We start from the raw sequence: 16,536 nt of genomic DNA on the forward strand, positions 1-16,536 counted from the left end.
ACATGGTAGAAAGTGGCCTTACTGTAGAAGCATCTTGAGATCTGTCCTGATGAAAAGAAAAATTATTTTGGCTTCTTTGTGTTCTTTCAAGAAAATGTTTTAATCTCTCAGAATGAGAAGTCAGTACTTTGTGGTTCTTCTCATTGTATGTTTAGTAATTAATGATAACTTAGTGAATTGATTGGCCTGCTTCTGTGTTTTACCAGAACATGCATATATACATATGTACATGTGCATGCATGTCCTTCCCTTTAACTCTTAGCTTTAAGATGCCCAAGCATAAAGAGTATAGATTAGCTATACCAAGTTTCTGCCTGGTTTCTAGATTATTATTTTATAAATTGTGTTTTACCTTTAAAAGAATTACCCATAGCAAATCTTTTTTTTCAAAGTAGTTTAATTGACTTTATTTATGCAGTTTAAATATATCCTAATAAACTGAGGAACTTGAACTATATAAAAATATATTCAGTATTTGAATCTTAAAATGTAGTTTTAGAATTATTCCACGGTCCAAAAGCATGTAAAACAATATAAAAATTCAGGCAAACAAGTGTTATGTGTCTGCGCTTAGTCACTCAGTCATGCCCGATTCTTTGTGACCCCATGGACTGTAGCCCACCAGCTCCTCTGTCCACGGGGATTCTCCGGGCAGGAACGCTGGAGTGGGTAGCCTATCTCTTCTCCAGGGGAACTTCCTGATCCAGGAATCAAACCAGGGTCTCCTGCATTGCAGACGGATTCTTTACCAGTTGAGCTACCCAGGAAACCCTGTTACATATCTACTTTAGCATAAGTGATGATCCTTTTTTAAAATGTAGTTTTAGAATGATCTTACTGGAATCAGTGTTTTGAATTTTTGATGTTTAACTTCTTTAAGTTGGTAATAAATCCTGTGAAAGTGGAGTTTTTAGAAAATAGTTAAATGAACTGTGTTTGCTAGCGTTACTGTTGAACTCATTTACATTTCACCTGGACATTAGATATAAGTTGATCGGGGTGATAAATAGGTGTACAGTTACCATATTGAATCAGGATAAACTGATCTTGCCTGGTTTGTAGGTTATGGGAAGCTGGTTGGAAACAGCGATACTACAAGAACAAATTTGATGTTGATGCAGCAGATGAAAAATTCCGACGTAAAGTTGTTCAGTCTTATGTTGAAGGACTCTGCTGGGTTCTACGATATTATTACCAGGTACAAAGGATATTTTCCTCTAAATTTCTAGCTGATCATTTTAGAAAGATAATTTTTGTAATAATGTGTGTTATTGAGCCTAGTATTTGTTTCCAAAGCTCATTAATGTGTATTCAGAACTAATTTTTCTTGTTAAAGAATTTCAGCATAAAGGAGTGTTGTTGAGTATGCTTTGTCTTGCAAATGACTACAGTTTAGTGTTTTTTTTTAATTGGAATAAAAAAACAACTGAATAGCTAATAGGTAGTCACTAAATGAATTGGAAGAAAAAAAAATAACCGAGCAACTATTAGATGGTCACTAAATTACAGAACAAAAGAGAAAGCCTGGAAAATACTAGTAAGAATTGGAAAGGAATTTGAATGATACCATTTCCTCCATGTAAAGTAATGATGTTACTTGAAGTCTGACTTAAAGCCTTTGGTAATTGGGATGTCAGATTGGTGAGAAGTTAGGTAGACATGGGGGTTGTAACTCATAGTTAGTATCTGGTTTTGTGTTTGTAGAATGAAGCAAGTTCAGTTTGTTGTGATCTGTAATTAGTAGAAAGTAATGTGTTAAGTATCAACTATAGAATATTTTAATATAGTGTTTTACTCCTACAAAGATTAATTCACCAGGCACAGAGTCAAAATACATATCATTGAATATTTTTACAAGAAAAAGAAAGTTCTCACTGAAAATCTAGGGAATTCTCAAATGAAGCTTTTGCTGGTTTTGTTGTCAATCATGGTGATGTCTCTTCTCCATCTGTAGGCTCAGTGTCAGCTACACTTTTGTTCTTCATTTTAACCAGAAGCTCTAGAGTTGTAAAGAAATACCACCAAACACATTTGAAGGACAAAAATTTCACCAAATTGTGTTTGTGAATATAAAATTTGATATTAACTACTGATTTTAAAGATGTTTTGCAGTATTTTTTAAAATAAAGGGGTCATTGATATGAAGTGAAAGGTTCAAATTGAATCAAAATAACTTTTAGAACTCATGGAAAAATTAATACGTGGACTATCTACTAGAAATCATATGTTTTGTAAATAGAATATTATAGATTAATAGCCTAATATTTTTTGGTTTTCTGTGTATATCATTAACATAGATTTGTGGCTTTGCTGTTTTGAATGATTCCAGGGCTGTGCGTCCTGGAAGTGGTATTACCCATTCCATTATGCACCATTCGCTTCAGACTTCGAAGGGATTGCAGACATGCCTTCTGATTTTGAGAAGGGTACCAAACCGGTAAGCTGAGCCATTTAGAGCCATAAAATTTGTAGAATTTTGGCTTAGATCAAAATTGTGTGTCATATGTTAAAGTTTTTTGTTTGTTTTGTTTTTAATAGTTTAAACCACTGGAACAACTTATGGGGGTTTTTCCAGCTGCGAGTGGTAACTTTCTACCTCCATCATGGCGGAAGCTCATGAGTGATCCAGTGAGTCTCTCCCTACCACCGCCCCCCGCAAGTCTTAGACACGTTTATTATTTTGCAAAATAACAAGTGCATTCTATTTCTTCAACCTGCTAAATAAGTAAACTTCTTAATATCTAAATAGTAAACTTAAGAATTGTTCTTGATTCGTGTTAGTGATGGTTTTTTTTTTCTTATGATACAGAAACTTTGCTGTCTGGCTTGAGAGAGTAAATGTTTGGAGTTGTTCACAGATTAGCCAAATTTAAATTATTCTATATTATCAACATGTTACTGTATTAATGTTAAATTCAAAATGATGTATCCGATATATTCTGAGATATATTTGCCATGAGTCTTGGTGTTTTAAGTGTGTAACTGGGTTTTTGTCATACACTTTACTAACATGAGTCACAGTTGCATTTCATAGTTAAAAGAGTGAAGTACAGAAACAGTGCAAGTATTTGAGTTCTTCTGTACATTTTTCACTACATTATTATTTTTTTCTGCTTTTCTTGGCTGTCAGTACCCTACTTAGTAAATAAAATGCATTTGTATTTTGAAGACATTCTTAAAACAGTTATTCTGTTCCCCGCCTACCTGTAAGCCATTATTTTTGTTTGTTCCGGCCTTTGTAGTGGCTGCCAGACCTAAGACTGGCACACCTGGAATCCCCTCCTAGCTAATCTTGTGTGTGAGGAGGAGTGAGGCACAGCTGGGAAACAGGGTTCTCTATAAATTCTTCATTCTACACTGGATCCACAGACATCCACTCTAAAATTCTTCTGTGTTAATATCTTTTATTTTTATCTTTTAAAATTGTTGATTTTTTCCCCCTGGACCTGCTGTTTAAAGAATACTATTTTAAAAGGAAAGCTTGTTTTCTTATCAGGCATGATAGCATGATCAAAAGTTTTATATCAAATTTTTCATAACAGAAATGTGTGACTTCACTTTTTGAATCTGTATTTGTCTCCCTGCTATAGGATTCTAGTATAATTGACTTCTACCCTGAAGATTTTGCTATTGATTTGAATGGGAAGAAGTATGCATGGCAAGGTAAAATTTAGACAGTATTCCTTTTTGTTAAGATAATTTTCTCTTTCTGATAAAACTGTATACTAACATGACTTATTCCAGAAAAACATCTGCTGCTTCTTCATTGACTATGCCAAAAGCCTTTGACTGTGTGGATCGCAACAAACTGTGGAAAATTTTTCAAGAGATGGGAGTACCAGACCACCTTACCTGCCCCTTAAGAAATCTGTATGCAGGTCAGGAAGTGACAGTTACAGCCAGATGGAACAACAGTTAGTTCAAAACTGAGAAAGGAGTACATCAAGTCTTTATATTGTCACCTTGCTTATTAAACTTACATGCAGAGTACATCATGCAAAATCCTGGGCTGGATGAAGCACAAGCTGGAATCAAGATTGCTGGGAGAAATATCAATAACCTCAGATACGCAGATGACACCACCCTTATGGCAGAAACTGAAGAGGAACTAAAGAGCCTCTTGATGAAAGTGAAAGAGGAGAGTGAGAAAGTTGGCTTAAAGCTCAACATTCAGAAAACGAAGATCATGGCATCTGGCCGCATCACTTCATGGCAGATAGATGGGGAAACAGTGGAAACAGTGAGAGACTTTATTTTCTTGTGCTCCAGTGCTGGGCTATAACCATCACTGTAGATGGTGACTACATGAAATTAAAAGACAATTGCTCCTTGGAAGAAAAGCTATGACAAACCTAGACAGCATATTAAAAAGCAGAGACATTACTTTGCCAACAAAGGTTTTTGCCAACAAAAGTCAAAGCTGTGGTTTTTCCACTAGTCACGAATGGATGTGAGAGTTGGACCATAAAGGAAGCTGAGCACTGAAGGATTGATGCTTTTGAACTGTGGTGTTGGAAAATACTCTTGAGAATCCCTTGGACTGCATGAAGATCAAATCAGTCAATCCTAAAGGAAATCAGTCCTGAATATTCATTGGAAGGACTGATGCTGAAGGCCACCTGATAGGAAGAACTGACTCATTTGAAAAGACCCTGATGCTGGGAAAGATTGAAAGTGGGAGGAGAAGGGGACGACAAAGGATGAGATGGTGGAATGGCATCACAAACTCAATGGACATGAGTTTGAGCAAGCTTGGGAGTTGGTGATGAACCGGGAAGCCAGGTGTGCTACAGTCCATGGGGTCATAAAGAGTCGGACATGACTGAGTGACTGAACTGAACTGAATGACTTACGGGATGAAAGAATTTTCTATATTTTGCCATCCAAACTGGGATTAGCCATGATTAATGTAATTTTAATAGTCACATTATGATAAACAGTAAATCAGGTTGAGACAAATTAATTATTTTATCTTTTATCTTCTTTGAATTAATTAATGGAGCCTGGGACTTGGCTCTTGTTAGTCATTGATGCCTTATGAAGTTGCTTGGTGATGTATTAATAGAAACACTCAAGAGTATCCATGTAGAGATTTACTTACACTCTTTTGAAAAATATATTAAACATTTAGTTTAAATGTTTAACATTGATCATCACTTAAAGTTTATTTGTCTGTATATTATTTTCTCATTCCTTCTGTTCACAGACTTTGTAGAAATAAGGGCAGTAAAAATTAGTATTAAATTTAAGGTGATAATTTAGTATTCAAAAAATGTGTAATAACAGTAGAACACAAGAAAGTCTCAAACACACTAAGCCAGCTGTTGTTTCCCATCAAAGTCCCTTTCAACAAGTCATTTTAACTTCTTCTTCCACCATTATTTTTCTGGAATGATAAATGTGTTTAGTACTACCATTTTTCAAACCTTTTCCCTTGATTATTCTCTGTGGTGCAGAAGATCAGTAAAATAACTCAGAATTGTGGAACAAAGGGGAATAAGTAATAATTTACCAATTGAAATAATTATTTTATGAGATTTTAGAGTTGACTTGCGCAGTAACTGGAATTTCTTAACTTGAACAGAATGGTACTGGGAAGTGCAGCCCACTGCTTGGGGCTATGCAGGTGCAGTGCTGTGTGGGCATATTGTGTTACACACATGGATTGGGATTTAGGTTGCTTTTGAAGATGCTTTGTGGAGGAGTAACAGGGAGAGGAGACATAGGAGAATAGGAAATCGTAAATAAAAATATAAGTGTATTTATGTGAGTGTGTGTTAAACGAGTAAGTAAATACATAAACATGCAGACAACCTGCTATTACTATAGTATAAATTAGCCAGAGGAAAGGTCAGGCAGTGTGCATCAGTTACAGCTTCTCCACATCCTTACTGATAGTAGCTTTCTGTTTCCTTTGATAGTAGCCATCTGGATGGGTGTGAAACAGTGTCTCATTGTGGTTTTTATTTTCATTTTCCTAGTGATTAGTGATATTGATCATTGTTTTCATTTGCTTATTAGTTATTCCTGTATCTTTTTTGGAAAATTGTCTGTTCAAGTCCTTGGCCCATTTTTGACTTGGGTTTTTGGTACTGTATGGTAGATGTCTTTTGTATGTTCCAGACTCTAATCTTTTATCAAATACATGATTTGCATATATTTTCTCCCATTCTGTGTGTTTTCTTTTTCCTTCTGTTGATAGTGTCCTCTGATGCACAGACATTCTTAATTTTGGTGACGTCCAGTTTTAGTTGGAGTGTTCTGTTGTTCCTGCCTTTACTTTTGGTGTCTTAAGAAATCACTGCCTGGCCCTGTGTCATTGAAGCTTCCTCTGTATGTTTTCTTCTAAAAGCTTGATAGTTCTGGCTCTTTACATTTAGGACATTTGAGCCATTTTGAGTTTATTTTTGTATATGGTGTAACATAAGAGTCCAGCTTCTTTCTTCTGTGTGTGGATATCCGTTTTCCCAGTGCTGGTTGCTGACAAGACTGCTTTTTCCCCACTCAGTGGTCTTGTGGAGGAGTTATTCCTGGGCTGTCTGTTCCATTGGTGATTGTCTGTCTGATGCCAGTACCGTATACTGTTTTAATTACTGTACCTTTGCAGTAAGTTTTGAAATCAGGAGATTGGAGTCCTCTAACTTATTTTTCTTTGTCAAGATTGTTTTGAGTCCCTTGAGATTCCAGATGAATTTTAGGGTGGGTTTGCATGCGTGCATGCTTAGTCGTGTCCGACTCTTTGGGACCCCCCACTGGACTGTAGCCCGCCAGGCTCCTCTATCCATGGGATTCTGCTGGCAAGAACGCTGGAGTGGGTTGCCTTCCTTCTCCAGGAGATCTTCCCAACCCAGGGATCGAACCCATTTCTGCATCAGCAGGCAGATTCTTTACCACTGCACCACCTGGGCAGTCCCAGCATGGGTTTAACTCAGACCTTTAATATTTTTTTATCTTATATAAATATTTTCACTTAGTAGACTCTGTACCAAGAATATACCTTTCTTGAGGTAAAACTTACTACTGTTAGGAGGTATAGTTTTTTCCTCCATACATGTGTTTAAAACTTATGGAAAGTAACGATAATACTTAGTTAAGTTCTTGCCTAAATTGAGTACATCTAAAATGATAGAGGATAAAACTTATCTGGGTATATTTCCAACATTTGTTGACCATACAAATACTATATGTAATAATATAACAGGTATTTCAAATGTGTTTTTTATATGAACAGAATATAAGTTATTTGATCAGAGTCACACAGTGTCAGAAGTAAGATCAGAACCTGGAAAGTGTGACCACTGTTTTTACCTAAATACTACCGCCATTTGGACTGCTTCTGGGCTGTTGAGACGATTAAATGAGCCATTGGATATAAGTGCTCAGGAAAAAGTCACCACTGCTGTCGTTTTTACTATCATTTCATTCTCGAGCACCACCATCTTCATACCTGGGTGCAAAGTATTCTTTCTTCCACTGGCCAGTAGGTCTTGTTTGTTACTTATTAACCATATTGCTGTCATTAGCACTGCAAATTGCTTACTATTTGCTTCTGGAGTTGATATCGTAGGAAAATCTCTCATAATTTGTTTAGATCCTGAATCTAGTAGGTAGAAAATGAAAGCTAGGTAGTGTTTTAGCTTTTCATGGTAACTTATGTGTGTGACTACCTAAACTCAAACAACTCTCGGAAGTTTTTTTCCATCTAAGTGTTTATCAGCTTTTTGACCCTATGAAATTCACACTAGAACTTAGTTTCTTTTTAACTTAAAAAAATATATATGTATTCTCCTTAGTAGGTGGTACAATTGAACACATTTCTTAACTTTGAAAATATGGCAGCTACATCATTAATGACAACTTTGGAAACTTTCCACTTCTAATCATTTTAAAGGGAATAATCATAAATGCAGCAGTTTTGAATGGCAGTAGTTTCAAAACTGTGCATTTCTCTTTGCTATTTAAGTTTTTTATTTGTCAAAGATACTATTTATACTATAGACAGCATAACTTACTATGCTTCAAAAGCTTCATATGTTTTTCTAGTAATGGATCCTGCATTTACTGGTGTGCTTCTTTGAAGATGATGCACATGGTCTAGCTAAAACAATGACCTTAATTCTATCACACTCCAGAGGACAATTTTTAGCCTGAAAATTAACATCTCTTCTACCATCCCCAAGTTATTAAAGCAAACAAATCTCTAAAATTTTTGTGTAAGTTAATTATTAGGTTTTAAAATGTGATAGAACTTCTATATACTTTTGTTGAATGATCTTGTTTTATAAAAGAATCCAAGGTTCTAGAATGATGAAAGGATAAGCCCAAGCCCTTTGGGGAATTGACTAACTTGCCCAAGGCCATCTTATAATTATAAGGAAGATGAGAACAAGCTGCTATCTTAAGTACTCTTTTAACGTAAAATTTTTATTATCACAGAGTTAAGATCAAAGATGGTTTTCCATATGAGCCATTTTAACAATGGAAAATTGGAGGTTTTTTTCTTCTACATTTGAATTTTGACGAAATAGTTCAATTCTAAGATGTTTTTATGTTTGTGGGAATATTCTACTAGAAATGTCCATTTGGACCAGTTGACATTGAGGTGACTCTAATACTTGGGGCGGTTGGTGTGCTTTTGTGTCCCCAGGTGTGGCTCTGTTGCCGTTTGTGGACGAGCGGAGATTGCGTGCTGCCCTGGAAGAGGTGTACCCGGACCTCACCCCTGAAGAGAGTAAGACCGTGCCCACCGGGCGGCACAGTCTGTGTGACACAGGCTTCATGTTTGCTTATAAATTAGACCTTTTTTTTTTCATTTGTCAACTTTTTCATAAAGGAGGCATAAATCATTGATTTTACTTCTTTGTAACAAAAATTAGTTTCTTAAAATTAATACTACCTGTACCTTGAGTAGTAATTAAATAGTAAATTAAATTGAAAGTTTTTAAGTTATAAGTGTTTGATTTCCTCCATCTCCTTTCTTCCCTTCATCTTCCCCCACCTCCCAGATTATAATAATTTTGCTTGAAGGTTAAGATGAGTTGCAGGCATTTACTCTCAGATTGTTAACTTGAAATGTTATTTTTCGCAACAAGTGGGATTTTTGTCATTATACTGATAGTTAAAATATTACGAAATTGCAAGGTTGGGTTCAACTGGAAAATTTAATACCAGTGTAATAAACCAATATGAATTATTTTATCAGCCATCCTTAGGATAATTTTTGTTCTCAGATTATACAATTTGTATTTCCTTGGGGAATATTTATGTCTTATAAGAAATTGAGTTCTACATAAATAAAATCTTGCAATTCTATGTGCAGGTATCTTTTAGTGACTTTTTTTTCCCAATAGTGATTGATTTTTAAAGTTTTTTTGAGATTAAAATTTTTTTTTGATAGTCATTGATTTTTGAAACCTTATTTATTGTCAAAGTGTTTTTTCTTCTGCAGAGGCACATCACCTAAATTTAGGCCTCTTCTTGTTATTTTCTCTCAAACTCTATAATTAAGTTTTTTAAAAAGCATTCATTTATTTATTTGGCTGCATAGGGTCTTGGTTGCATTAGGCAGGATCTTTTGCTGTAGCGCTTGGGCCCTCTAGTTGTGGTGCTCAGGCTTATTTCCCCGACCAGGGATCGAACCCGCACCCTGCACTGGCAGTTGGATTCTTAACCACTGGTCCACCAGGGAAGTCCCTATAATAAAGCTTTAAAAATTTAGATGCATCTCCTAATTTTGGTCTCATAATAAAAATTGCTCTTGTGGATATAAGTTTGATCTTGTCCCGCGTTCCCCCCAGCCAGAAGAAACAGTCTTGGAGGTGACGTCTTATTTGTTGGGAAACATCACCCACTGCACGACTTCATTTTAGAGCTGTACAAGACAGGTTCCACAGAGGTATGGTTTCTTTTCCATCATGATGTGTTTCTTGACAGTGTATTCATTTGATTATTTAATCAGGAATGCATTTTTACAGTGTTGGCCAAATATAAACCTAATTTACCATTCGGAGCATTTTTAAGTGTGTAATTTTGTGGCATTAAGATCATTTACAAAGTTGTGCATCTTCTTGATCAGAAACGCTGTACCCGCCAGACAGCATTAAACACTCCTCTACATCCTTCCCTGCCCCCAGCCTCTCAGAACCTCTCTGCTACTTGCTGATTTTATGGAGTCGCCTAATTTTGACACCTCCCCTAGGTCACATCATACAGTATTTGTCCTCCCATGTCTGGCTCACTTCATTTAGCAGAATTTTCAAGGTTTAGCCATCTTATGTCAGTGTTTCTTTTTTTTTTTAATGGCTGAATAATACTTCATTTGTGTATACACTGCATTTCATTAGTCCACTCATCTCTTGATGGGAACTTGCCTGGTTTCTACCTTTGGGGTGTTAAGAATGGTAGTCCTGTGACCACTGGTGAACAAACATGTTTGAGTTCCTGCTTTCCATTCTTTCACCTGTATCATCAGGACTGGGTTGTTTTTTTTGCCCCCACAGTCAGTGGATGTACCACCTGAGCTATGTCATGGGATCCAAGGGAAGTTTTCTTTGGATGAGGAAGCGGTTCTTCCAGATCAGTAAGCATCATTGTATATAATTGAGCGGGTGGGAGGATGTTTAGTTAGCATTTCTACTTTGTTTCCTGAATGTTTCATTTTCTAGAAATAATAAGAAAGTAGTGAGAAAACAAAACAACATAAAACCCTTGGACTTGGGGTCAGAGCCCAGCTCTTGAGGCAATCCACAAGGTCAAAATTACTTTCATAATCTTATTAAAGTGTCAGGATGTCATGTACCTTGTTGTGTACCTGTCTCTCAACTGTTTGGTGTTCCTTATTTATGAAATACCTGTTCTATTTTTCTATCCAGTTATCTGTTCCCCCACTGCCCCCCTTTTGGTTTATAGAATATAAAGAATTCTTATACCAGAATTCTTTACAAATTCTGATATAAGCCCCTTGTTCATAATTGTTTTCTATTAGTGAAATTACAAACAGGGCCCTTTTTAAAAGTTACCTATGATTATATTGTTTTTTATTGGTTTAGTGATTTCTCTCTCTCAAAGCCCAAGAAACATAGCAACACTTTGTTTCCACTTTTCCCAAAGGTTACAACTTATTCTTTTGTTTCTTTTTAGAGTAGTATGTTCTCCTATTCCAGTGTTAAAGGATCTGACACACAACTCTGTAATCAGGTAAGTTTCCCCAAATTCCTGACATTTGCCCAGAGTACAGCTCTGAACTTGCAAATAAGTTTAAGAATAGACCTGTGATTCACAGGGAAATGGTAACTATTATTCCAGCAAGTCTTTGATATTTGGAGAGTCCCTGTGTTGCAGACCTCCCAGTAGAGCCTCTTGACTTTAAATTATGTATATTGTTAAGGTTACTGACTTAACAAGCTTACTTCTCTGCTTTCTGGTTTCCCCTAACAACCTCTAATTCTTCCTGGATTAGAGAGGTGGGAGGTAGAAAGTAGGAGTTTCCAGGAGTTGTGTGCTGTGTAGGTTCAAACAGACCTCTGCACCCTGGAGGCCCACATGGCTTCAGGGTATTGTAACATAATATAAATTGTATTTATATTTGTGGCCCTGTAGAGTTAAAAAACAGAGCTCTTAATATACTTTATTTTGGTTAAGATGAGATAGAATGAATTTGTGGAATATTTTTTTAAATCAACAATTATAAACTTTTAAAGGGCTAATTTCTGCTACGTGGAAAACTCATACTTCATTTTCTCAATGGTGACAGCATTTTCTGCCAAGTATGTAAAACATAATATGGCTCTTTAGAATAAAAATCAGCAAACTTACTCTGCATCTGTGTAACTACTGTATGAATCCCTAATCTTGGCGGCAAGGTTTATGTTGTTGTTTCCCTCCCTCTTTAGATGAGAATAGGGCAAATGTTCAAGTAACTCAAGGATTTTGTAAAAAGCTGTTCCTGAATACTATTTCCCACGTTATTATTTCTCTCACTCTTGGGGACTATTTTGGATTTTACTTAGATTTCTCATTGTGAAGTATAAGCATGTTTATTTTCCCATCTTTAATGGATTTAGATAGCCGCTGCCATTCCAGGAAGGCTTTCACTTACAGAAATCCTTTGTGAATTTGAAAAATCTTGCTAGATTAATTGCCTTCATCTCTCACCACCCCCATTCTTAAATTTCCGGTGGATCATTTTTTAACTTAATTTGTACTGGCATATAGTTGCTTTACCCTTTATCTTTACCCACAGTTTTTGTTTATCTTGGTGTATAATCTGTTCTGGCTCTTTGTCTTTTGGCTCTTTTGTTAAAGGTGGGATTCAGAATCATAAGCTAGGTTCCTGTGTCCGCCACAGTCTGATTCTGGCAGAGCCAGCGTGGACTCTGTGTTTAACCCCTGGGTCCCTGTTGCAGCAGACCTTCAGGCCGGTTACTGCCACCAGTCCTCTCCGGATTGGCACATGTTTGCTGTGCTCCTTAGTTTCTCAGTGTGTTTTCAAGGGTCCTACTTCTCAGCCCCCTAGAAATAGTAAGTTCTACTTAACTTTCTAATTAGGACAGAGACTTGCCCAAGGAAGAGTTCCAGAGTTGGCAAATCCTGGTTATGATGGTGATGGTGATTTCTGAGCCTGAATTTCCTGTGGTGTTATTTGGTATCCATTGTTTTCACAAGATTGTTAAATTTATAAAAGAAATCTCAAATCCAGCTGTACATTCAGGTATATGTTGAATATAACTTCATAATAAAATTGAGTTGATTTCCTGGAGATGCCTGAAAGACCAAAAGTAACTCTTTTCTTACGAGGTCATTTTCAGTCTTTTCTCTGAGGGGTCATGCTGAGACTGATGCAGTTTACTTTAGCTTTTTGGATGTTTGTTTCAGGGCTTCTTCTGTATCCCAGTGTTGTTCTTGCTTTATAAACAAAAAATCTGAACATGCAACCTCCAGTCCCCCCTGCCAGTTACTCCTGTCTGTGTTGACTCCTGGCATTCCCCCCTTCTCTGTTTGCATGCATCTGGTGTTGGAGTCCGTATTTGAGAAACTGTCTGCTTGAGTCCACTTTAGTGGACTTTCCCTCACCTCCTGTCCCCATCGCGTTAGTTCTTACCTGTTTTATTGAGGAAATACATTATAGAAGTTATTGAAGTGTCTTAAATTCATGGAAGGACTCTTAGAGAATACAGTCAACTGTGACCTAGGAATTTTTTTTCAATTCTGATTCCATAAATCTTCCCACATAGTAGTAGTTTAACTGTGAGTAGAGCTAAGCCATCTCCCTGAATTTCTCTCGTCCTTCTCTTCTTCTACCATTGTAGCTTGCTCAGGCCTGCTATTTTTACAGTAGCTCTTTGGTAACTGTAAATATATAACACCTCTGTTTGATTCTCAGTTTTCTTCCCATCTGGAGGAGCAAGTGCCACCCTCTGTGTCACCTGGGCTCTCTGCCCACACTGGCTGCTGTGTCCTGCACCCACGCACACCTCCTTGACCATCTCTCCATCTTTCCCTCACCTCTTGTTCCCCCATTGCCCAGACTTAGGAACTTCAACCTCTCATGGTACGTGACTCCATGTATTGATACCACGGCTCTGGAACCGTCTTTCTTTCCAATTATTTCTCATATCTGGCTTTTCCCAGTGAGCCTGTTTGTATTCTCTTCTCCTGGATTACTGTAGTGCTCTCCCAGCTGATTTTTTTTTTTCCCCAAATCCCACCTACCTTCCCACTGAATCTTCTCTCATCTTTCTTAACCACTGCCCCCCTTGGAGACCTTTGGTTCCTGCCATAGTTTGGTGGAGCTGTGCTGTGTATCTGGGTCCCCACAGCTCTGCAGGGACGCCTCCTCCTTGCTCTCCAGGTTGGTCCCTCCGTGAAGAACCCCTGCCACACATATGCATGCATTTAGCCCACACTCACAAGGTCCTGTGTGGAAGGCAAGTGACAGGCTTTGATCAGCATCTTTCTTGTGCCTGTTGTGGCCTTTTCCACTTTCTTCCTTACTAAACTGTTAAACTTTTCCAGTCTGTCTCCCCTATTAGAAGAGGAGGCAGGCCCCATGGTTGGGCACTGTTTGTGCCTCTGTGCCCACCAAGAGACCATGTATACAGTAGGCATGCTGAAAATTTTGTTTGGTAAACTGCTGAAAAGGCCTGCGGACACTAAGAGAACTGCTCTGAGATACTTCAGTTGCAGGCCTTGCTTTATTACCAATTTTCCCTGTTTACTTTGTGTCTAGAAAGCCCCAACAAATCCACATACCTACCTACCACCTTGTCTCTCACCCTCTTAAACCTTTCACATTGCCTGTTGTGCCTGGCCCTGCCCTAAGCCACCTGGAGTAGAGAACATCTGAGATAAAAACAGTCATGGTGAAGAGTGAGTTTATAAGAGGAACAGATTGAGTCAATGAAGTGCTGTTCAGCTGGTCTTGAGCTTATAGCATCTTTATTATAAATGAAACCATTTTTATGTACTTAAAATATACACTTAACAAAAATTTTTCTGTAACAGATGGGCCCTAATTATTTTAAGTGGCATTATTTGAAGAGAAAAAAAGTTAGCTATCTAAAATATCAACCAGTTCAATAAAACCCTTTTTCACTGATTGCAACTGTAATCTGTAATCTTCAGAGGATCTTTGGAGAATATAAAAAAGCACAGAGAAGGAAAGGAAATGGTTGGAAATGGTTGCGTGTACAAATAACCTTCTGGTGAACGTGTGTCTAGTCTGTTGCCTGTATTTCCCCCTTGTCATTAAGTATTTTGTTACTACATTTTAAGAAATGCCAATTGAGGATATAATTTCTATTTATTTGTTATTCTTTAAAAAATTGAAAATTTATTTTTGGCTGCGCTGGGTCTTCCTTGCTTCACGTGGGCTTTCTCTAGTTGTACTGAGCAGTGACTGCTCTCTGGTTTCGCTGCACAGGTATCTTATTGAGGTGGCTTCTCTTGCTGCAGATCACAGGGTTTAGGGCGTTGTGGGCTCAGCAGTTGTGGTGCACAGGCTTGGTTGCCTCCGGCATGTGGGGTCTTCCTGGACCAGGGATGGAACCCACGTCCCCAGCATTGGCAGACAGATTCTTAACCACTGGACCTCCAGGGAAGTCTCCGAGGATACCATTTTTAGAAAGAACCATAGTTTCTTTAACCAGTCCACTACTCGCCCATACACTTAGGTTTTACAGTTTTTCAGCATTATGAATCCAGATGTTATGAGCATCCTTAGATGTAAACTAGGTGCATATCCAGAGTCCTAGAAGAGACATTGCTTTGTCAGAAGGAAGACTTGTGTGCTTTGGATGAGACACATACACACAGACACACCCACCCACACCTACACACCCACCCACACACACTCAAAAAGGCGGTTTGGCCCAACTTATTAAAAGTCTGAGTCTGAATATACAGCCATCACATTGTTTCAAGTTGTGACTCTTTACGTTCTCACAGAAACACAATAGTCGAGCAGGATATGGGGCTTCCAACAGGGAGGGTTTGTGTTTTTTCCCCTGTGGATTATCTGTTCATTATTTTTGATTTTGCAAATGTTTCTACTGTTTCTTGCAACAAGTGCTGATCTTGAAGATGTTCGAGGGAGGGTCTTTGCCATGGCCCGAACAAAAGGAAAGGCGGTTTTTACTTTTGTTGTTGCAAACCTCCTATACCAGTGTTTGGTATCATACTGGAGTTTCTCAAGAATTGGGCTGTGTCTGTTGTTCTTTCTCTGTGATCACCTACAATTAGGTGGAGCATGACTTCGCACATACAGTTACACAAGGGCCACCCTGGGGATTAGTGGCAGTTTGGTGAGAAAGATGTACAGCCATTTGGCAGTTTGGCAGAATCTGCTGACTCAGATAATTTTGGGAGAAGACTTCTGAATTGTAGTCATTCTGTTTAAAGAGCCACAGTATCTAGTTCCCTGGTGGTGTAGTAGTTAGGATTCCAGGCTTTCACTGCTATGGCTCGGGTTCAGTCCCTGGCTGGGGAACGGAGATCTGCAAGCCACGCAGAACAGCCAAAAAAAGAAAAATAAAAAAACCTTAAAAATAAAACGAAGGTCACAAGTATCTGAATTTGGGGAGCCATGGCTGCGAGCTCCAGATCAGCAGCCAGAGCCGGGCCCGTTCTGCCACGTATATGCTGGAAGTGCGTCCGGGGCTGTTCTTGGGTGGAACTGCGGCTGTCGCGGAGCCAGACCACCTGAGGGAGGTGGGCGTCACGGCAGTGCTGACAGTGGACTCAGAGGAGCCTAACTTCAAAACGGGGGGCTGGGGTCGAGGGTCTACGGAGTCTCTTCGTGCCAGCACTGGACAAACCCGAGACCAACCTGTTCAGTCACCTGGACCACTGTGTGGCCTTCATTGTCCAGGCTCGCGCCGAGGGCCACGTGGTGCTGGCGCACTGCCATGCAGGGGCCAGTCGAAGTGTGACTGTAATAGCCGCTTTTAGGATGAAGACTGACCAGCTCACCTTTGAAAAAGCCTATGAAAACCTTAAGACTGTCAAGCCAGAGGCCAAGATGAATGAGGGGTTTGAGTG

General features: G+C 38.4%; 1 protein-coding gene across 2 annotated transcripts in view; it reads left to right on the forward strand.

Annotated features, from left to right (window-relative positions):
* Positions 1 to 16,536, forward strand: part of XRN2 (5'-3' exoribonuclease 2) — a 66,552-nt gene that overhangs the window by 31,443 nt on the left and 18,573 nt on the right. For both annotated transcript variants that reach the window (XM_052650527.1, XM_052650528.1), the window contains 8 exons: positions 1,063 to 1,198; positions 2,330 to 2,437; positions 2,539 to 2,628; positions 3,591 to 3,663; positions 8,648 to 8,731; positions 9,798 to 9,895; positions 10,500 to 10,579; positions 11,140 to 11,196. In XM_052650527.1, coding sequence (XP_052506487.1) covers positions 1,063 to 1,198; positions 2,330 to 2,437; positions 2,539 to 2,628; positions 3,591 to 3,663; positions 8,648 to 8,731; positions 9,798 to 9,895; positions 10,500 to 10,579; positions 11,140 to 11,196 — 726 coding nt within the window. The remainder of the gene's footprint in view (positions 1 to 1,062; positions 1,199 to 2,329; positions 2,438 to 2,538; positions 2,629 to 3,590; positions 3,664 to 8,647; positions 8,732 to 9,797; positions 9,896 to 10,499; positions 10,580 to 11,139; positions 11,197 to 16,536) is intronic.

This window comes from Budorcas taxicolor, chromosome 13 (genome assembly GCF_023091745.1).
Source record: "Budorcas taxicolor isolate Tak-1 chromosome 13, Takin1.1, whole genome shotgun sequence".
Classification (NCBI taxonomy): domain Eukaryota; kingdom Metazoa; phylum Chordata; class Mammalia; order Artiodactyla; family Bovidae; genus Budorcas; species Budorcas taxicolor.